Source organism: Mustelus asterias, chromosome 15, assembly GCF_964213995.1.
Source record: "Mustelus asterias chromosome 15, sMusAst1.hap1.1, whole genome shotgun sequence".
NCBI lineage: Eukaryota > Metazoa > Chordata > Chondrichthyes > Carcharhiniformes > Triakidae > Mustelus > Mustelus asterias.
Window position 1 is genome coordinate 34743718 of NC_135815.1, and position 23237 is coordinate 34766954.

Sequence of the window (23237 nt, forward strand, 5' to 3'; positions counted from 1 at the left end):
TTAAATGTAGCATCGACAGCAATGTCACTTTTTACACAATAAACAATTGTCAACAGAAAGCTGGAAAGATAAAAGGAACTGGGCAAGTTCATGAAAGAGGATAAGTAGAAGACACTTTAAAATAATGGCTATTCTCATTTAATCTGTATTGGACACATGTTTGTTAGGGTTACAATACAATCTTACCTATATTGGGATGATTCAAAATCTTCATAATTCTTACTTCCCGAAACAGCTGTGAAAATTAAAAATATTAAGTGTTAGAGGCATATGATTTTTAAAACCCACACACTGGTCTTCATTTTAAAATGGTACTGATGGGATTGGGATCACTGTTAAAATCAGCATAGAACAAGATGATTCAGTGCATTAATACACAGCTCTTGCACCTCAAGGAATTTGGGTCAAATTCAATCCAAGATGAAAGTTTGCTCACTGTTCAAGATGGAAGGGCACCTACTTGTGTCACTGTCAAACTGAAGTGCAACAGTTTCAATTGTGCATCAATGCAAAATCTGTACTGTTGCATTACAAGTTGTATTGCTCTGTGCTGGAGAACTTCACACAATTGATTTTTTCAGTGTTCCCTCTTAGCATTATAGACTGGCTGGGATTGGAATTGAAACACTGCTTCTTTGTTGCTGAACAATATCCAACCAGTAAAATAAATGGCGATCTGTCAGCTGAACGCCAAACCCTACAGTTACTGGTCTAGACTAGTATCTGTAGTATGAACGGAATCAAAGCTGTCTCAGTTCCTGCTTCCTCTAGGCTCTCTACACAACTTCACTCAATTTAGGATGAACCTTTTAATCTTGGAGAAAGACTTGTACTTACGTGGTGCCTGATCACGTCTCTTTAAAGTATTTCCCCACAATGAATTGCAGTATTTGTTTATATAAATCAACACAGGAACCTAGTTGCACAAAACATGATTTCTCAAAGGAGGTGATGATCAGTTAGTCTGCTTTTGGGTGGTGCCAGAAAGGCTGGCAAAGACCCTAGGCGATCTCGGTGCCTTTTGAACAATGACATTTATCCTTAATATCCGCTCAGATAAATGGAGCCTCAGTTCCATATCTCATATGAAGGACTTAACATAATCTAATACTTCAATCAAAGTTATCAAGTTCTGGAGTGGGGCACCAACCCATGATCTTTTCTTAATTTGGTCATGGGACGTGACTTGGTGGAGAGCGTGTTCCAACATGCCTGCTGCCCACGTTCTTCTGGAGAGTGCAGTCTATGAAACCTTGACAACTTGCTGCAGTGCAGCTTGTAGATGATACACACTGCTGCCACTGTGCTCTGGTGGTGGAGCAAGGGAACATTGAAGATGTGGATGGGTTGCCAATCAAGCACTGTCACTGCATCAAAAACCTGGGACGCCCCCTTTGATAGCACTGCTGGTATACCTGTACTTTAGGATGTCAATGGCTGAGGGAAGTGGCTCACTACTTCGAGGGAATTAATTATAATTAGGGATTTGGAGAGGACATTAACAAGACTTATTGTAATACTGTTTTTTTGCATAAATTCTTTGACTGGAAATTAGTATTTTCTTGAGGATATCTGTTCCATTTTTGTTAAACAAGCATTTAAAAAATTATAACTGTCATCACTTTTACAAAGTGGAAACTGAACTGAGAACTTAAATACGTGCAGAATTGAAATTGTGCAATGAGGATTAAGTAATATTAGAAATTATCCAAAATACTTTTCTGCTTATTTGAGTGAGTGAGGTGACTACTGGAGCCTGGAATTCTCTCATTTTACAGTTCACAGTGTCATCAAGTTCCAGTATATCTTGTACAAAGATGTGCAGGTTAGGTTGATACTAAATTGCCCCTTAGTGTCAGGAAGATTAGCAGGGTAAACACATGGGGTTGCAGGGATAGGGCCTGGGTGGAATTATTGTTGGTGCAGGCTCGATGGGCCCCTTTCTGTAGAGATTCCTTGATTTTATGACAGGAAATAATAAAGTTCCTTCTTCACAAGTTGATACCATTTCCCATCCCTAATGTCCTTGCTAGGGAATGGCACTATCCACTTGTGAGTCAGGAGGTGAGAGTGACTGCCCTTGACATTAAGGCTGCACTTGATAAAGTGCAGCATCAAGAAGTCCTAGCAAAATTGTAGTCAATAGGGAAACTCTCCACTGGCTAGACTCAAAGCAAGCACAAAGGAAGATTGACGGAGCCTCAACTCCTGTCTCACATAAGGCCGATCATTTCAATCCCTGGATATCACTGCAGGAGCCCATCAGGACATTCATGAACTAGATGGGTTTATTCAACAATCTCATTACTGATATAAGGTTTTGAATTCCAGATTTGGTGATTAGTTAAGTCCTTTAGCTGTGGCTCAGTTGGAAGTACACTCATCTCCGAATCACAAAGTTCCAGCTTCAAATCCCATTCCAGGCCTTGAGCCACAAAAATCAAGGTGCAATAATGAGGGAACACTGCACTGTACGAGGTGTTTTCCTTCAGAAGAGACATTAAACTAAGACTCCCATCAGCCTGTTCGATGGAGAGATCCCATGGCGCTATTTCGAAGGAAAGCGGAGGAGTTATCCCCGGTGATGTGGCCAATATTTATTCCGCAATCGACATCACAAAACTGGATCATCTGGTTATTATCACATTGGTGCTTGTGGGAATTTGTAGAGTGCAAATTAGCTGTGGTATTTCCTATGTTACAACAGTGATTACACTTTAAAAATTACTTCATTGGCTGTAAAGTACTTTGGGACGTCTGATGGTCACGCAAGTCTTTCTTTTTCTTTTTCTATGACCTACTGTGGTGGGATTTGAGCACATGTCTCCACAGCATTAGCCCAGGTCTCTGAATTACCAGTCCAACTAATACTGCCACCGTTCCACATCCAAGTGGAGTGGTCTTCCCCTCCTAACAAGCTAGCCTCTACCAGATCAGACCATTGAATGCTATATCCGCTACCCGACACCCTGCATCACAGCTACAGCCCACATTCCGTGCCGTGTTCACCCCCTTCCACCTTGCGCCTAGTCCGAGTGTCACTCTTCACCCATACCCCTCCCACTACCTCCCCCAGCTGCCGGGCTCCCTGCTTTCCTGCCTGACAGAGAACCAGCCGATCAATGTGACTGGCCTTCGAGCAGGACACATATTGAAAATCTTTTTGAAAAGACATCCTTTGGCAGCATATGGGGAAAACCGACTTCTCAATAGAAAATCTTTCTCCCTTCTCATTCTTGTTAAGGGTAAAAATCAGGGCCACTGCAACCTATAATACTCCAAAAATTTATCTGTTGCAATGCAGTTTTCCAGAGACAATTATAAATTTGGTGGCAATAACATTTAAAATATATATTTCACTTAGGAATGGTTATGCCATTTTGAGACCTGCTCCCCTCTATTGGTGAATCAGGTCATTCACAGAATGCAGAAAATGTAATATTTACTTTACATTTATGCACATGTTTTATGTGTATAAACGACCATACTATGCACAAATGTTTGTATTTTGTCCAAATATTTTGAGTTATCAAATCCTATGCAGGAGATACAAGTCAGAATCTACACTTAGCCATTTACACAAGTACAGAACCAGCTATCAAACTCCCTTCCTGGTCAGATCATAACTGACCAAAGAAACAGAATCAATAATGGAAACACAGAAACATTTAGGGCATAGATGGTGACCGTTCTACCCATCCAGTCTGAGCAGGCCCAGAAAGAGCAATTCAGCATAAATCCACATTTCAGCTCTTGAACTGTAACCTTGTAGGTTGTGACACATCAAGATCAAGTTTCTACCTCCACTACCCTTTCAGGCATTGAATTCCAGACCGTCACTGCCCTTTGGGTGAAAAGAATTGCCTAACTCCCCTCCAATTCTTCCACCAATTATTTTAAATCTATGCCCCCTGATTAATGACCTCTCTGCCAACAAAATAGATCCTTTCAATCTACCCCATCTAGACCCCTCAATTAAATCTCTTCTCGGGTTCCTCTGTTCCAAAGAAAATCCCAGCCTATCCAAACTTAACCTCATAGTTAAAGTTCTCAGTTCCTGGCAACATCCGTGTAAATATCTTCTATATCCCCTCTAGTGTGATCACATCCTTCCTGTAATGCCATGACTACAACTGTTTGCAGGGGGCGAACTTGTGTTTCATATGGGCCTATCATAACTTCCTTGCTCTTGTACTCTGCTTCAGTCACAAAAGGAAAGTGTCCATTACCTTCTTGACCACCTTATCATCCTGTCATATTACCTTCAGGGATCTCAGGACTTACACCTTTCAGAGTTGTCCCATTTGTCCTCCCAAAATGCATAACATCATATTTCTCCTGATTTAATTCTATTTGACACTTTTCTGCCCATCTGACGAGCCCATTGAGACCTTTCTGCAGTCACAACTTTTTCCTCACCATTAACACGGTAAACTTTTCTATTATCTGCAAACTTATTAATCAACCCCCAACATTTAAGTCTAATTCATTGATATACGCTGTAGTGTATTGAAAATTGAATTGTGCATTCTGTTTACTTAAGGCTACTATACACATTAGCTAATGGGAGAATTTTGGAAACCAGCATAGGATGATTTAAAAAATAAAAGAGGGAGAAAATTTAAGCATGGGGGAAATCTAGAAGAAATATGAAAACAGGTGGTGTACTTATCAACAAGTATATAAAAAGGAAAGGGTAGTCAAAATAAGCACTGGCCCCTCTGAGGCTGAGACTGGGGATTAAAACAGGAGACATACAGGCTGTATTGTAGCCAAATTTGATGATACAATGTGTCAGGGAGGAAAGCAAGTTGTGAGGATACAAAAAGTCTGCATAGACAGGTTAAGTGAGTGGGCATAAAAATTAGCAGATAAAGTATATTGTGGGAAAATATAAGGTAATCCACTTTGGCAGGAAGAATAGAAAAATAGAATATTAATTAAATGGAGGGATTGCAAAATGCTGCCATTCAAAGATTGGAGTACCCAAGTACATAGGAAATAAGAGCAGGAGTAGGCCATTGAACTGGATTGTTGTTGATCTGCTACCTAATACCCCCCCCCCCACCCGCCATCCCCATATCCCGTGTAAAGTCCAGAAATCTATTGATCGCAGTCTTGAATATACTTAATGCTGAGTCTCCACAACCCCTTGGAGTAGAAAATTCCAAAGATTCACCAACTTCTGAAGGAATTCCTCCACAACTTAGTCCTAAATGGTCCACCCCTTACTCTGAAACTGCGTTCCTTGATTCTAGACCACCCCAGCTCGAGGAAACCATCCTTCCTACATTTTCCCATCTCAAGCGCTGTAAGAATTTTGCCAATGGAATCACCTCTCATTCATTTAAACTTTAGAGAATATAGGCCCAATCTGCTCATCGGAGAACTCCACCATTCCAGGTATCAGTCTGGTGAACCTTCTTTGCACTCCCTCTCGGGCAAAGTATAACTTTTTTAGGTAGGACCAGAACTGTACATAATACTCTAGGTGTAGCTTCACCAAGGTGATATGTAATTGTAGCACAACATTCTTACTCCTGTGCTCAAACCCTCTTGCTATTAACGCCAATGTACCATTTGCCTTCCTAATTGCTTGCTGAAACCATATTTGCTTTTATGACTCATGACACCAGGTCCTCTTGGACATCAACACTTCCAAATATCTTGGGAATCATGAACCACAAATGTTTGGCCTTTATTGCAAGAGGGATTGTGTATAAAAGTAGGTCAACTTTGTTACAACTGTACAGGGCATCGGTGAGACACCACCTGGAATAGTGTACAGTTTTGGTCTCCTTACTTACCTGCATTGGAAGCGAACGTTCACTAGGCTGATTCCTGGGATGAGGGAATTGTCTTATGAGGAAAGTTACAGCAGATAGGGCCCATACTCATTTGTGTTTAGAAGAATAGGGGGATCTCATTAAAACATATAAATTTTGAAGGGGCTTGGCAGAATAGATGCTGGGAGGCTATTTCCTCTCATGGGAGAATCTAGAACTAGAAGCACAGTTTAAAATTAAGGGGTCTCCATTTCAGAAGAATTTCTTCTGAGGGTTAAGTCTTTGAAATTCTGTTCCACAGGAAGCAGTGGAAGCTGGGTCATTAAATATATTCAAGGCAGAACTAGATCTTTGATCGACAAAGGAGTTCATGACTGTGAGAGACAAGCAGGAAAGTAGAGTTGCCACCATCATGTCAGCTATGATCATATCGAATGGCGAGGGCAGGCCTAATGGACTGAATGGCCTGTTCTTGCTCCTGTTCCTTATGATCTTAAAAACCGGCAGAGGCAACCTAGAAAGGCAATAAAAGAATCCACCATTTAACAGCATGTGCTGCCCTGATTCTGAATGCTTCTTACTTAATCTTCCTGTTTCTCCCTAAGGACTTCACATATATCAAACAGAAAGGACCTGGTACCGAGCCCCATGTAACTCCACTAGGAACAATCACCCAGTCACAGAAACACCTAACAACCAGTGGTGTAGTGCTGTTGGAGCACTGCTCCCACGTCTTCGATTTCAAGCAGATGATTTGCAAACTCATTGCGATCCACTAAACCTGGACATTCAACTGACAGGTATTTGAAGAGTGCTGGTAAACTGTTCAGATCTGTGAGCCTATCAGCAGCAATTCAGAGAGAAATCAGCCTGTAATTGGACGAGTAGCAAAAAAGTGGGCAGGTAAGTATGGAAGGCAAATTACCGTCCCAGAGAGCAAGGCAGCCGGAGTGGCGGAACGGGGCCCAGAACGTGAGGCAGCCGGAGTGAGGCCCAGAGCATGAGGCAGCCTGGTGAAGCGAGGGTGGGGTAGGAGAGGGAGAACGTGGGGCGGGAACCATTCTTTCGTAAACCTCTAAAACCTTCACATGTTTCCCATGTATTCTGAAGGCTCATAGCTAACTTGCTTTCGTACTCTGTGCCCCTATGTATAAAACACAGAATTTAATATAATTTATTAACTGCTTTCTTAACCTGTCCTGCCACCTTCAATATCGTATGGACGTATGCACCCAGGCCATTCTGCTCCTGCATTTCCTTTAGAATTGTACTTTACGTCACCTCTCTTTATTCTTCTGACTAAAATATACCACTTCACACTTCTCTGCATTAAATTTCAGCTGCTACTGATCTACCCATTCCTGCAACCTGTCTGTATCCTCTGGAATGCTATCACCGTTCTCCTCATATTTCACAATGCTTCCAAGTCTTGCATCATCTTCATATTAAGAAATGGCGGCCTGTACACCCAGGTCTAGATTATAAATATAAACCAAGTAAAGCAGTGATCCCTCTAAATACCAGCCTCCAAACAGAAGTAAGTTTTTTGTTATTTATGTTTTTAATAGGATTGAATTAAATAATTCAGCTGTTGCAGAATGAAATTCTAGCATTTCAAAGTTTCAATTACCACATGGCTCGAAGTAAAATGCCCACTGTCACTAATATTTTTCACTTAAAATATTGTTTTACTGGCACTTGGGACTCAATTAATTAATACATAGGAAAACAAAGTAATTGTAGTTTTAGAAATGATACGGCCAACATGTTTGCTTAGAGCTCCTGTGCCTCAATCTCCCACTACATTGCTGACTACTGTAACTTTTTGCCTCCTTTTACTGAGCCAATTTTCGATCCAACTTGCCATTTCATAGAATCGCTACGTTAGGCCCATTGATCCTGCACCAAAACCATCCCGGTAACCCACATATTTACCCGACTAACCCCCCTGACACTAAGAGGCAATTTAGCATGGCCAATCAACCTAACACACACATCTTTGGACTGTGGGAGGAAACCGGAGCACCCGGAGGAAACTCATGCAGACACGGGGAGAATGTGCAAACTCCACACAGAAAGTCACACAAGGCTACAATTGAACCCGGGCGCTGTGAGGCAGCAGGTCTAAACACTGTGTCACCTTTGTTCTGGTGATTTATCCACTTTCAAGGTTGCTGAACACTGAAGTATTTCCTCCCTCATTATGTCTCATGTAATATTTTACATTCCTCCTTGCTAACTTAAATGTCTCCTTCACCCTTTCTTTTGTGATAACAAACATAAAATATTCACTAGAAATGTTACTTACATGTTCGCCTTCACATAGAACCAAGTCTCTAATTGGTCCTAATTTTTCCTTAGTTATCCTCTCGCTCTTTATGTATTTATAAAGCATCTCAGAGTTTTTCTTGATTTTACTTGCTACTATTTCCTCATGCCCTCTCTTTGCTTTCCTAATTTCCTTTTTACTTTCACCCTCGCACTCTATACTTAGATTGGCTTTCAGCGATATTGAACTTTTTTTTGCCTTATCCTACTCTATATGTGCTGACATTCAAAGGGTGTGGGGGTGCTAAATTTGAGAGTCCAATCCTTATTCTGGAGGAAAGCTTTTTGGGAACCCTCCTCAGCTACTCCTCGAATGCTTCCCACTGCTGTGACAACAATTTACCTTCAATAGTTGTTTCCAATCTACTTTTGCCAAATCATATCTCAGCCCCATAATGTTGGCCTTCTTCCAATTTAAAAATTTCATTTTTGGTCTGTCTTTATCCTTTCCTACAACCATTCTAAATCTAATTCTACGGTGATCATGATCATTAAAATGTCCAGATTCTCTCCCTAAAACTAAGTCTAGAACTGTCCCTTCTCTTGTTAGACTTGCTACATAATGGCTTTAAAAAAAGCTCTCCTGGTGCAGAGGAGATTTACCAGGATGTTGCCTGGTATGGTGGGAATGTCTTATGAGGAAAGGCTGAGGGACTTGAGGCTGTTTTTGTTAGAGAGAAGGTGGTTAAGAGGTGACTTAATAGAGGCATACAAGATGATCAGAGGATTAGATAGGGTGGACAGTGAGAGCCTTTTTCCTTGGATGGTGTTGGCTAGCACGAGGGGACATAGCTTTAAATTGAGGGGTGATAGATATAGAACAGATGCCAGAGGTAGGTTCTTTACTCAGAGAGTAGTAAGGGCGTGGAATGCCCTGCCTGCAACAGTAGTGGACTCGCCAGCATTAAGGGCATTTAAATGGTCATGAGATAAACACATGGATGATATTGGAATAGTGTAAGTTAGAGGGGCTTTAGATTGGTTTCACAGGTCGGTGCAACATCGACGGCCGAAGGGCCTGTACTGCGCTGTAATGTTCTATGTTCTATGAATACATTTCAAGCATTCTGCAACCTCTCTATCTTTTCTACTGAATTTATCCCAGTTAACATTAGGAAAGTTGAAATAGCCTATTACTGCCCTATTGTTTCTGCACTTCTCAGCAACTTGCCTGTATGTTTGCTTTTTTATCTCCCTATACCCTAAAGCTCCTTTTTTGCTCAACCCTCAGTTCAACCCATATCACATCATTTGATGCTTCTTCCAGCACATCATACCTCCTCACAACTGCAATTGTTTCTTCAAACAATATTAAAAACCTCTTCATTTTTTAAATCCATCTGTTCGCACATAGCCAAGGTGTTCAGCTGTGCCCTCAGCTCACCTGTCATATTCACTTGACTCCTTGTGGTGAATTACTGAACAATTCCTTTCCTCTGCATTGTCTAGCCCTTATTTCCTCCATACTCGAACACTTTCCTGCCTTGTAGTTCCAGATTTGCTTCTCTTCTTTCCATATCCACACTCAGGTTGTCATTCCCCTGCCACACTAACCTAAACTCTTCCAACCCTCAGAACAATCTGGAGATCACAACCTTTGAGGTTCTACCACTTTTAAAATTCCTTTCCTAGCTCCTTGAAACTACTGAGCTTCATCCCTTTTTCTACACCTGTCACCTGCACGAATAAGGGCTATGACCTCTGGATGTCCACCCTTTTCCTCAATTATTAATTCAATAAATTATAACAGGAAGGATAGGGAGTCAGAAGTTAACAAATGGATATCAGCAATACCCAGCAACTTTAGCCAAATGTTGATAACAAGACTTAGGGCAGATTAAAGATACATTTCTGGTCATTTCATAGAATCTCTACAGTGCAGAAGGTACGTTATTTTCCTGCACTGAAATAAAATCAAAACAGAGATTCCACCTATTGAGTTTTGTTCTCTGCTGGGTCCATTGACAGCACATTCTAGATTGCAGAGGTCAGGAGACATTCACCTCAGCAAAGCCACTTTCATGTTTGTTTTAATAAAGTAACCCAATTTCACTCTGGGGAAAAATGTTCTTCTGAACCTTTGAGTAAGCCAGTAATTTGTCTTTTTGATCCAACAGCTTAACTCCTAACATAGTCCTGAAGTTGCCGGCTGTATCAATACGTATTTGCTCACTTTCAGCTTCCTACCTAAACATCACCGGTGTGAGGACACAGCACAGCGTCTATTAGCATCCAGATATATATTCAGCTGCAGGAAAGTTTGGGCAAAAGTTTTGAACAAAATTATCAACAGATCTCTTAACATTTGTAATAGCTCATGTCATACACAATAAAAGCTCGCCAACATTAACTATCTGCTATATCTGGTAGGTTAGAAGTCAATGTGATGCCAAAATGCAGTATCACCGTGCTAAATAGGATGGACTCAGATCAGGTCTAGCAGTTCAAAACTGGGCATCCAGAAGGTGCTGAGGCCATTAGCAGCAGCACAATTGTAATCAATCACAATCTGCAAACTTATGGCTGGGCATTGCACTCACTCTACCATTACCATAAGGCACGGGATGAACTCTGGTTCAATGAAGAGAGCTGGAGGGCATGCCCAGAGCAGCACCAAGCATACCTATAAACGAGGGGTGGGATTTTGTGCCCAACTCTGACAGGCATCACCACGGGTGTGATGGGAAAATATGGAAAGTCTAGGCCAGATGATCTTCATGAGGGAAGTTAGAGGTCCAACTTTCCATCAGTGGGATTGTTGTGTGTTTTTTGTGTGAGTGGAATGGGTTCAAAGTAGGGGATGTTGGCCCACTTTTCACAGGAGGGGCAGGGGTGAGATGTACGGGTTAAGTCTGAATCATGGTAGAAGTCAGACTTCATTCCCCTTATCGAGGAGGGGGCAGATCGATTCTTGTTCTAAGTGAGTGAGAAGACATGAGTTTACTTTTGTGTCATCGTCTAATACCAGGCCAGATCACATGGTGCTCAGTACTTGCCTGTGTCATTTTATTACAGAATTATGATCTAGTATTTTTGTTAAGACCATGAGGAAAAAGGAACAGGAGGAGGCCGTTCAGCCCCTCCAGCCTGCTCTGCCACTCAACGGAATTGGTATATGAGAATATTCTTTGATAGGATGACATGTAAACTAATTGTGCCAATAATATGCAGTTCCTGCTGTCAGCGAAAAGGGCTGTTTCACCTACTGTCAAATTACACTGGTTTGCACGTGTTAGGAAAACAAAGGTAGTTTTAAGGGATTTATATTGGTAAACATTAGAAATAAGGTATATTTTTAGGTGGGTTTAATTCAATGTTTCTATGCCTAGAAGGGATCTATAGTTAAATTCATGCTGGACAATAATGTTTGTATGTGTGGAGGTTGGTTAAGTTCCAACTGTGATTCTATTGTGCTTAGAGAGAGCTATGGCATGAAGAATAAATATAGGAGGGTGTTGCTTAGCAACAGGAGACCTACTTCCCAGGAGGGAGAGCTTTCCTTTGTTCTTTAGTTTTAACTGGAAGCCAAAGCAGTTGGGGACAGATCACTGAGGAGTGAGGAGCTCTCAACTGTTCCAGGAGAAGCTGGACAGGACAAGGGAATTGCACACATGCAGGCTTCCTAAGAAACAAGATACAGCCCAGACAACCAGGGAACTGGGACAGAAAGAAGGTTTCAGGTGAAATTAAGTGAACAGAGACCAAGGTGCTGTTCAGAAGAATTCAAGGAAGAGTGAAGAAAGTGCTTGGAGTTAAAGAGACAATTGCATTAACTAGATTTGAAGTGGGCCGTAGACCTCAGAGGTAGCTAAAATGTTTGATATAATTTTAACAAGAGTCTGGCACTTGAGAGCTGAAGCAACTGTAAACCATTTGGGCAGCGGCCAAGACAAAGAAATCCTAAAGGGGTTGGTATAAAGTCCTGGACTGGATTTGCTGTTAAAAGTGGAGCAGAAGCTTTAAGTGTCATTTGAAATTCCTGGACTGGATTTTGGAATGTAAACCGATAAATGAAAGTACTTCTATGAGAAAAGGTTTTAAAGCATGTTTTGGGAGAGGAGTTTGCAAACTCTCATATGACAGTTATCTGGCGGGATTGTGAGGAGAAATCCACAGATACTAACTTGGATTCAGAGTGGTGTGTGTGTGTGTTTGGCTGCAGCCAACCAATGTGCTTTAAAAAAGGCTGCGTGTGTTAGGGAGACCATTGTAGCTTCAAAGGAACTTTGTAATCCGTATTAACTTTAAAATCTGTGTGTATTTGTTAAGCTAAGGGGGAAGTAAAGGAGTATTGCATTATATTCCAGTTTTTCCATTTTTTTTCTTGTTCAGACTAATTAGCAGTCCTGTGAATTGGTTCACGTTTGTTTAAAAAAAAGTAAAAGTTATGGTCTTCTGAACCAGAGTTCCATGCATCATAATATATGACAGAATTCAACTACATTTGGATATTACTTATTCATAGCCACATTATTGATTTCTGCCCAAGTGTTCCAATTCTACCACGTGTATGTACAAAAATCACCCTTAAAAACCCTGAATTAAGAATAATATTGCCACTACTGACAAGAAAATCAGAGTCTGCCCAGAACACAATATGGTTCGAGTCGGTACCTTCCTGTACTGGATATTGTTGCCTCCTTCTCTTCCACTGAACTGCAAAATTATCCCGAGTAGGGGAAAGTACTTCCCTGAATGGGGGAGTCCTTCCCGCATTGAGTGTTTCCTGCCAACTCCAGCTGAGTTTGCCTGCCTTAACTTCCATCTCTGTCCGTGTCTCCCGTTGCACCCTCTTCGCCACCCACTCCCATTCTCTCCCTTCAAACGTGAAAGATTTCAACCCCTTCACGGTTTCCAAAATCAGAGGGGGTTTACTTTTTAGATAACTGAATAAATAATAAAACCATGTTCCTGTTTGCTAACTATTGGAACATTCTCTACATTAGAAAATTTAGTCTCTTTTTAAAATTGGAAAATCAAAGAACCTCTCCCTCCCTACCCATCTCCCACCCCTTTACACCCACCTATCATCCCCAGCTGAAATACTTATCCAAACCATCTTCCCACATGGGATTTCCCCACCTCCAGCAACTGAGGTACCCTAGCTTTTACCCAACCTCTCAGTTCTCTTCCCTTGCTTCTGCCACTCTCTGCCTTGGTCCCATTATTCCTTCACCCTAAAATCCCTGCTAAACCTTATGACAGCACTTGATCTCGACAACCAAACGCCATGGGAGATTGACTAGTATGCACTTAATAACAAAGCAGTCATGCCCAGGGGGGTAATCAAGCAGCCTACTTCATTGTCTCAGGGAAGCCCTAATTATAATTGTGCCAAACCAGCTTTTCCTGGAATTGGTTTGACTTCTGAAGGTAACCATAGTGATAGACTTTGAAAGAAAATAAATAGTGAAGGAAGTGCGCAACAGAAGAAGGCTTGTCTGCAAAATGCTCAATTTGATAAAGAGGTATTTGATTCTAACTGCAGGCATAGCTGCTGGGAAGAAAGCCAGCACTGGTGACATTCGATTGAATTCTCGTTTCAGATATACTTCCTATTCTCTTTTTCATTTTGATCAGTTATGTTTTTCAAAAGGTCTGCAGTTACACTTTCAGGAGATTAACTGAGCAAGGTAGACACTGCTCTGAAATGGAAAAGGGCAATCAAATAGTCCGAATTACATTTTCTTATTCTATACTTGATGCTCTTATTTTTATGATGTGATGTCGTTTCAACCTGCAAAGGGGAAAGGAGAGATGGGGGGGGTGGGGGGTGGAAAAGAGAGAAAGCAAAATGAGCAAGAGAAAAGGGAAATTTGTGGGGACAGAAATTAAAGGGGGAAATAGGGGAAGAGGCTGTTTACATGATTTTCCAGAGGGCAGGTTATTTATATTCAGCAGTGGGTGCAGAACTGCATGCGAGCAGTTGACAGCAATCCACCAAGGTAAACAATGCTAACTTCACTGTGACCAGCACTCCATCTAAATTTGAATCCATGTGACTGAGGCCAATCTTGGACTTTAGTAAGTGTGATGGCATGACACCCTGTTTGATTACGGCAAACATAAACTTTCTCTTTTCCTTCTCGACTGGTCTGCAGCCTTTGACGTGTTTGACCATACCATCCTCCCCCAACACTCTCCCACTGTCATCCAGCTAGATGGGACCACTCTCATTTGGTTCCATTCCTATCCACTCATAAGACAGAGAATCACTTGTAATGGCTTTGCTTCTTGCTCCTGTACTGTTACCTCTGGTGTTCCTCAATGATCAATCCTCGGTCCCCTCCTATCACCTGCATGCTGCCCCTCGGCAACATAATTCAAAAGCACAACATTAGTTTTCCCATGTAGGCTGACAATACCCAGCTCTCACCAGCACAATCAATATTAACGACTTGGATACAGAGATAGAAAGCTCTATAGCCAAATTTGCAGATGACACAAAAATAGGCGGGACAGTAAGTTGCAATGAGGAAATAAGAACCTTACAAATGGATATAGATAGGTTAGGAGAATGGGAAAATGTGGCAGATAGAGTTTAACGTGGATAAGTGTGAGGTCATGCATTTTGGTCAGAAAAATGGGAAGACGAGTTATTGTCTAAATGGGGAGAGACTTCGGAGTGCTCCCGGTGCAGAGGAATCTGGGTGTCCTCGTTCATGAGTCACAGAAAACTAGCATGCAGGTACAGCAGATAATAAAGAAAGCGAATGGAATGTTGGCATTTATAGGCACCTCTTTCAACTCCTCCAGTATTGCTAAATTATCAGACTGCTTATCCGACATTCAGTAATGGATGAGCAGAAATTTCCTCCAATTAAATATTAGGAAGACTGAAGCCATTGTGTTTGCTCATCCATTCCAAACTCCATTCCCTAAAGGAATAGAATATAAAGGTGAGGAAGTATTGTTGCAACTATACAATGCATTAATGAGACTGCACCTGGAGTATTGTGCACAGTTTTGGTCCCCTTATTTGAGGAAAATGTAGTGGCATTGCAGGCAGTTCAGAGGAGGTTCACTAGATTGATTCCAGAGATAAGGGGTTTGTCATATGACAAGGGGACAAGAGATAAGGGGTTTGTTGTTTGTTGCTGCCAAAATTCTTTTGAAGAATGAGGGGAGATCAAATTGACATATACAAGATGATAAAAGGTATGGATAAAGAAGATGTGGAGCGGATGCTTCTTCTTGTGGGGCATTCTAGGATGAGAGGTCATAGTCTTAGGATAAGAGGTAGCAAATTCAAAACAGAGTTGAGGAGAAACTACTTCTCCTGAAGGGTTGTGAATCTGTGGAATTCACTACCCCAAAGTGCGGTGGATGCTGGGACAGTGAGGAAATTTGAGGAGTTAGACAGATGTTTAATTGGTAATGGGTTGAAAGATTATGGGGAGAAGGCAGGAAAATGGGGATGATCAGTCATGATCGAATGGCAGAGCAGACTCAATAGGCCGAATGGCCTAATCCTACTCCTATATGTTATGAACTTATGAGCACCTCTTTCAACTCCTGCAGTATTGCTAAATTATCAGATTGCTTATCCGACATTCAGTAATGGATGAGCAGAAATTTCCTCCAATTAAGTATTAGGAAGACTGAAGCCATTGTTTTCTCCCCCATCCCAAACTCCATTCCCTAGCTAGCAACTCCATCCCTCTCCCTGACAACAGTCTGCGGTTATATTCAAAACTTTGGTGCCACGTTTGACCCAAAGATGAACGACTGACTTCATATTCAGGCCATCATCAAGACTGCCTACTCCCACCTCCATAACATCACCTGACTTTGTCCTGGTCTAATTTTGTCTGCTGCCAAAATTCTCATTCATGCCTTTGTTATCTCTAGACTTGACTGTTTTAATGAATCTAATGCACTCCTGGCTAGTCCCTCACATTCTGCTCCTTGTAAACATGAGGTCACCCAAACCCTGTGTTTTAATTTGCACCAAGTCCCATTCCCCTATTACCTGTGTGCTCACTGATTTGCATTGGCTTCTAGTTAAGCAGGGTCTAGAATTTAAAATTCCCATCCATCTGTTCAAATCAAATTTGCCCCTCCGTATCTCTGTAATCCCAGCAGTCCCACAACCTTCTGATATATCTGCACCCCTCTAATTCTGGCCTCTGGTAAATCATCATATTTTATTGCTTCACTATTGGTGGCTGCATCCTCAGCTGTCTAGGTCCCTAACTCTGGAATACCCACCCTACACCTATCTTTCCTCCTATAAGATGCTCCTTCAAATACACTTCTTTGATCAAGCTTTTGGTCATCGTACCCAATATCTCCTTACATGGCTCGGTGTTATATTTGGTTTTCTAATGTTCCTGTGAAATGCCAAGATGTTTTATGACATGGAAGGGACTATATAAGTTGTTGCTATATTGCATCAGTAAGAATAGGTTGTTTCTGTCGAATACAGACTGTGCATAACTGTTAGGTAGCTGATAAAAACAAACCTTAGGTTATCTTTTCATACACAAGTTCTTTGTCCAACCTCTTGGTGACAAAAGTATGGGCTCGGGATTGAATACGTCTGTCGGGTGTGCAGAGTCAGGAGAATCCCCGGCTCCGCTAAGGATATTCAGTCTGGGGGAGCAGGTTTAATTAGCAGTCAGGACAGGCAACCGCAGAGTAACTGGAGACACTGCTGGGTGCAGAGGCAGGCAAGGTGAAAGCCCTGCCTCAAGGCTCTGGCACTATGTCTAAAATACAAGGAAAGTATAAAACATGAAATATGCCTCCAGCCCTCGCCCCACAAACTCCCCATGCTTCATACATGGCACCTCATGTTCTTTACCCACCTCCATATACCCTCATAGCCGCAATGCCAATCCATGTCCCTTTATATCTCCTATGCCAACTCACCAACTCATGGTAACTCATAGCCCCCAACCCCCACCCTTTGACCTTTCATATCAATTAGTCTCCACCATGGGCAGACCTCAGGGCCCATACAAAGAGGAGATAAAGTAACCTCCCATAAAAGAAAGTTGAGCATAGTTTTTAACCAGTAATGTTATATTGGGTTTCTCAGGTTTACCCTGATTAAAAATGCCTATTTTGGAGATGAACCCATTTTCAGGGATATTAATAAAACTGCACCAGGTCATCACTCTTAAATACACCAGGAATACTTTTTAAATGGAAAAAAATACGTTTCACTTTGCTGTCCCATTGCATTGATTCACGGAAGAATTAATTATCTAACCAGTGTCATTTCAAGCGCATTTTCGGCCTCATTTATTTGTTGTTCCCAAACGGAAGCTCTATCCTACATCTTTTCTCTTTAACAAAGCCAGGGGAACAGCTGTGTATTACTACAGTTTCTATTTTGGTCAGGGTGGATTCCTCAAATACTTAGTATGGATAATGTAAATCTCTGTTCGATCTACGTAGTTTGGATTTTCTGCCAGAATTAAAACCAATGCAGGAATTCCCCAGTATTTATCCACCTACAAAACTCGGAAGCCACAGCTGTCAATCATCCCTGATTAAAAACAGTGGTAATGATTGCACAGAATGCTGATGAGCAGTGGGCGCTTTAGTAAATTTTTACATCCCTGTGCTGATCACATACAAATTATATTGACATCCAGGACAAAGCTCTGTATTCTGACCAATTTCCACATCAGTTGTTGCAGTTTGATCCCTTGTACAAGTCATCTCTCAAACTCAAATTTGAATTTTAAAACAAGGTGGCTTCCGTCTTGAGTAGAATCATTTCAGGGTAGAACAAAAATGCAGAAATCTTAATTTGAATATGATGGAGATGCAATCCATACAAAATATTTAGATTGAAAAATGTGAACACTTCTGCTAATTCTAATTTTCCTTTTTCCATCCTGTTTTATTTATTTTTAAAACTTGCCTTATATTGTTGTTCTACTGCTCCAAATGGACCTATCTTATATTAAGTTGATCTTTCTCTACACTCTAGCTATGACTATAACACTACATGCTGCACCCTCTCTTTTCCTTCTCCCTTACGTACTTCATGAATGGTATGCTAAGAAGTGGCAGATGGAATACAATGTGGAAAAGTGTGAGGTTATGCACTTTGGGAGGAGGAATGGAGGAATAGACTATATTCTAAATGGGGAAATGATTAGGAAATCAGCAGCACAAAGGGACTTGGGAGTCCTTGTTCAAGATTCTCTTAACGTGCAGATTCCCTCAGCGGTTAGGAAGGCAAATGCAATGTTAGCATTCATGTCGAGAGGGCTAGAATATAAGAGCAAGGATATGCTTCTGAGGCTGTATAAGGCTCTGGTCAGACCCCATTTGGAGTTTTATGAGCAGTTTTGGGCCCCGTATCTATGGAAGGATGTGCTGGCCTTGGAAAGGGTCCAGAGGCGGTTCACAAGAATAATCCCTGGAATGAAGAGCTTGTCGTATGGGGAACGGTTGAAGACTCTGGGTCTGTACTCGTTGGAGTTTGGCAGGATGAGGGGGAGATCTTATTGAAACTTACAGGATACTGCGATGCCTGGATAGAGTGGACATGGAAAGGATGTTTCCACTAGTAGGAAAAACTAGAACCAGAGGACAAACCTCAGGCTAAAGGGACAATCCATTAAAACAGATGAGGAAGAATTTCTTCAGCAAGAGAGTGGTGAATCTGTGGAATTCTTTGCCGTAGAAGGCTGTGGAGGCCGGGTCATTGAGTGTCTTTAAGACAGAGATAGATAGGTTCTTGATTAATAAGGGGATCAGGGGTTATGGGGAAAAGGCAGGAGAATGGGGATGAGAAAAATATCAGCCATGATTGAATGGTGGAGCAGACTCGATGGGCCGAGTGGCTTAATTCTGCCCATGTCTTGTGGTCTTATATTTTGCCTGTAAAAAGCGCAAGAAACACTACTTTTCACTGTATCCCAAAACACGTGACAATAATAAATCAAATCAAAATTCTGGCTTTTCAGCATTTTAAAAACACCTGTTTAAACAGTTTGACCCCTTCACAACAGCGTTCCACCATTAATTTTGGAGGGGGGGACCCACATACATTGGCTGTAACTGTAACTCCAAAGTTAATGCAGGATGTTTATTTTTCAGCTAGGCAATCAAATGTTAGAACTCCGATAACTATCAATTATTTCTTTTAAATATGTAATGGGACCAATAAAAAACTAGCAATATCATGCCTGTCAACATTTAGGATTGGTCAAACTATCAGCACTGTATTATTATGCAGTGCTCTTGACACAGCCAATTACTACATTAGAGTCAGGAGTCTTACAGTACAGAAGAGGCCCTTCAGCCCATTGAGTCTGCACCGACAAAAACTACACTAAATCTACAATAATCTCACTTACCAGCACTTGGCCCCTTGACGTGCATGTTATGACATTTCAAGTGCTCATCCACATACCTTTTGAAGTTTGAGGTTCCCCATGTCTACTATCCTCCCAGGTGTGCACGCAAACTCCTACTACCCTTTGGGTGAAAAGATCTTTCCTCAGATCCCCTCTAAAACCTCCCACCTTAAAATTGACCCTTCAACTAAGGGGAACAGCTGGTTCCTATCCACCCTCCCATACCCTTCATATTCTTATAAAACCTCAAATCCGCCTCCGCGGTCCACCCCTCCCCGCACGCACGCACCCAGCCTTCTTTGTTCGAAGGAAAGCAACCTGAGCCTATCCAGCCTCTTTTCATAGCTCAAGTGCTTCATCCCAGGCAAAATCCTGGCAAATCTCCAACTGTGGCCTCACCAAAGTTTTGTACGGTTCCAACATAACCGCCCTGCTCTTATAATCTATGCCACGACTGATAAAGGCAAGTGCTCAGTCTGCCTTAACTACCCTATACACTTGTCCTGCTGTCTTCAGGAATGTGGATAAGCAACCCCCAGATCCCTCTGTTCCTCTGAGCTTCCTAGTGTCCCACCATTCATTCAGTATTTCTTTGTCTTCTTCCAAAGTGCATCACTGTGCACTTCTCAGGGCTAAATTCTAACTGCCACTGATCTGACCACCTGAACGATCTGTATCTTCCTACAAACTAAGACCGTCTTCCTCACTATTAACTATCCTGCCAATCTTCATGTCGTCTGCAAACTTATTTATCTGTAAAACCATGCCCCCCCTGCCCCCCGCCAAAACACACACATTCTCATTTACTCATCTATGGTGTTGTATCGCAAACAATCATGGACCCCGTGGCACACCACTGGACACCGGCCTCCAGTCAGTCTTCTACACCACCAACAGCTTTCTACCACCATCCTCTGCCTTCTAGCACAATGTGGAGATGCCGGCGTTGGACTGGGGCAAGCACAGTAAGAAGTCTCACAACACCAGGTATCCACTCCATCTGACGAAGGAGCAGTGCTCCGAAAGTTTATGGTATTTGCTACCAAATAAACCTGTTGGACTTTAACCTGGTGTTGTGAGACTTCTTACTGTTCTAGCACAATGCCAGTTTTGGACTCAACTTGCAAAGTTACCCTGGATCCCATGTGCTTTTACCTTCTCTGTCAGTCTCCCATGTGGGACTTCGTCAAAGGCTTTGCTGAAATCCATATAAACTACATCAACTGCACTACCCTTGTCTACACACCGGGTCATCTCCTCGAAAAATTCTGACTATCCTTGATCAAACCTCGCCTCTCCAAGTGAAGATTAATTCTCTCCTTCAGAACTTTCTCCAATAGTTTCCCTACCACTATATTGTATTGGTGTACAGACAGAGGTCAAATTGTGATGTTACATGTAGGCAACGATGCATGATAAATTTTATTGCTTTGTACTGCAATTTTCATAGGAACCCATAACTGTTGTTGTGCAATCACAAGCAATAATAATCAGTTGAATTTATAGGAATCTATAAGCTACAAAGTTCAAATAAACTTATTTACAGTGCATCCAAATTTTAAGTATTTAAAAGTACTGTTGACAAGTGTTGGAATGATCTGTTCTTTTTTTACACTGTATTAATGTGGTTTTACCCTGCACTGACAACTTTACACAACTTTGCCTTTTGCTGCTATTAGGACCTAGTGTCCCTATCCCACCGAACACAACACAGAACAATTAAGAACCAGCACAGTTTCACTATGACAGGCCAAATGTAATTCACCCTACAATGCATGATGCGGAGACTTGAGCAAAGGGCAAGAAGATTGCTTTAATAAAATGGACTTTGATCCTTTGGAAAAAGAATCCACCTACGAAAAGTATCCAGCAACCCTATAATTAGAAAACAACACTAATAATTCAGAGCATTCTTCCAAAAGCAGCACAAGGTGGTCTTTCTACATGGACACTGACACTGTTCTTTTCTTGCCTTCATCATTATGGCACTGCTTGCAATATTTATCATTTGCCACAGTGCAGTAATAAAAGCAATACGCAAATTTGTGTATGTTAGGTGTCCAAAAATAAAACTGGCTGCAGTCCAGTCAGCATTTTGTTGCCATCCTGAGACCATTTGGGTGTGCACTCTTCCTTTAACAAAACATAAGCTCTCCGACATGTGTAATACCCAGGTCAGCATAGTTCTGGAGTCCAAAACCTCCTGAGGATCAAGACACTCCCTGGAATCTCATCCCAACATCAGAATGCTAGCGTTAGCCACAAGAGAAAAAGGGTCACAGTGTAGAATGTTTAAATGAATACACAGAAATGGAAAAATGTGCAAGTTAAAGCACAAGAGCGAGGAGGTAAAAGGGTTAAAAATAGGACTGCAAAACTGTAATAGAATGATCAAACTTTTTTTCTGTGTTAGTTGGTTGGGATAAACTACAGGAGGTCAGGTTGAGATTGTTTTAAGTGCCTGGTGATAAAAATCAAGAGTCTCAAACACAAGAGCTGGGATTTGCAAAGATAATGTCAACTTTTCATTTCACGCCAAAATAAGTAGCAACCAAGAACAAATGGACTTTTGTTTTCACTGAAGCACTCAGTTATGGTTAGCACTGCTGCCTCACAGTGCTAGGGATTCAGGTACAATTCCAGTCTTGGGTGACTGTGTGGAGTTGCACATTCTCCCTGCGTGAGTTTCCTCCGGGTGCACCGGTTTCCTCCCACAGTCCAAAGATGTGCAGGTTAGGTAGATTGGCCATGCTAAATTGCCACTTAAGTGTCCAAGGATGTGTACGTTAGGGGTATTAGTGGGGTAAAGTATGTGAGGTTACAGGGATGGTGGGAGTTTGTTGGTGGGCCCAAGAAAGATTTTCTTTCGGAGAGTCAGTGCAGACTTGATGGGCTGAATGGCCTCCGTCTGCACTGTAAGGGTTCTATGTATCTATTCTTTAAGAAGAAACAGGGAAAAGGAGCATTGGAACAAACAATTAGTTTGGCAGCCACAGAGGTCACAACTTAGTACAAGAGATCAAAACAGCAATTGCCTTCAGTGCACTCTCATATCTAAATAATCTGAGGAAGTCATCTGTGATAGTCACACACTAATGAATATTAGATAGAGTTACATTCAGTGGAACTTTAAATGCATTTTAAAAGGACAAATCCTGGTGACACTTAATTTTCTGTTACCAGCTTTTTTTTTTGTTGCGTGGTGTGTAAGGTGGCTTTACATTATATCTGTCAGGCTTCTAATATGTGATGTACAACCAAATGTGTTTTCAGGCTTTTTTGCTCCTTCATACTATGTTGGAATGACCTCAAGATTTTCTTTTCCAAACAAATTAGTTATGATATTTGTACTGTAGATTGGTGCACAAGACCTGTTTATATATAAAACATCATTTTCAATGAAGTGTTCCTGTTTGCATACAAGCTATCTGAAGGAAAGTAGATCAGCTGTTCTTACTATAATGTCCTTGCCACTGCAGTTGCAGCAGATCATGTGATTCATACTAGCATACTCAAAGTTGTAAACTGGCAGCTCAAGTGCAGTTCAGAAGGACTGTTGATTATCTTGTGGTTTGATACAGGGATAACTTCAGATAGCAATATCTGAGAGTGGTGGTGGTGATTTGTGAGATTAGCTGATATAATTTCATTCTCTTATGTTCAACTGTTACACAAGTACCCTTTGCATAATGCCGCAGCGTAATTTCACTGGCATCGAAATAATACTGATGTTAACAGCAACTGTAGACTGGTGGAAAATGTACAATCTCTTTTATTCATTGAATTTCAATAATGGGAC

At 41.5% G+C, this 23237-nt stretch overlaps 1 protein-coding gene across 7 annotated transcripts in view; it reads right to left on the reverse strand.

Annotated features, from left to right (window-relative positions):
• mark1 (MAP/microtubule affinity-regulating kinase 1) overlaps nucleotides 1-23237 on the reverse strand; it is a 179278-nt gene that overhangs the window by 51899 nt on the left and 104142 nt on the right. For all 7 annotated transcript variants that reach the window (XM_078229756.1, XM_078229758.1, XM_078229755.1 and 4 more), the window contains exon 4: nucleotides 187-235. In XM_078229756.1, the coding sequence (XP_078085882.1) occupies nucleotides 187-235 (49 nt within the window). The remainder of the gene's footprint in view (nucleotides 1-186; nucleotides 236-23237) is intronic.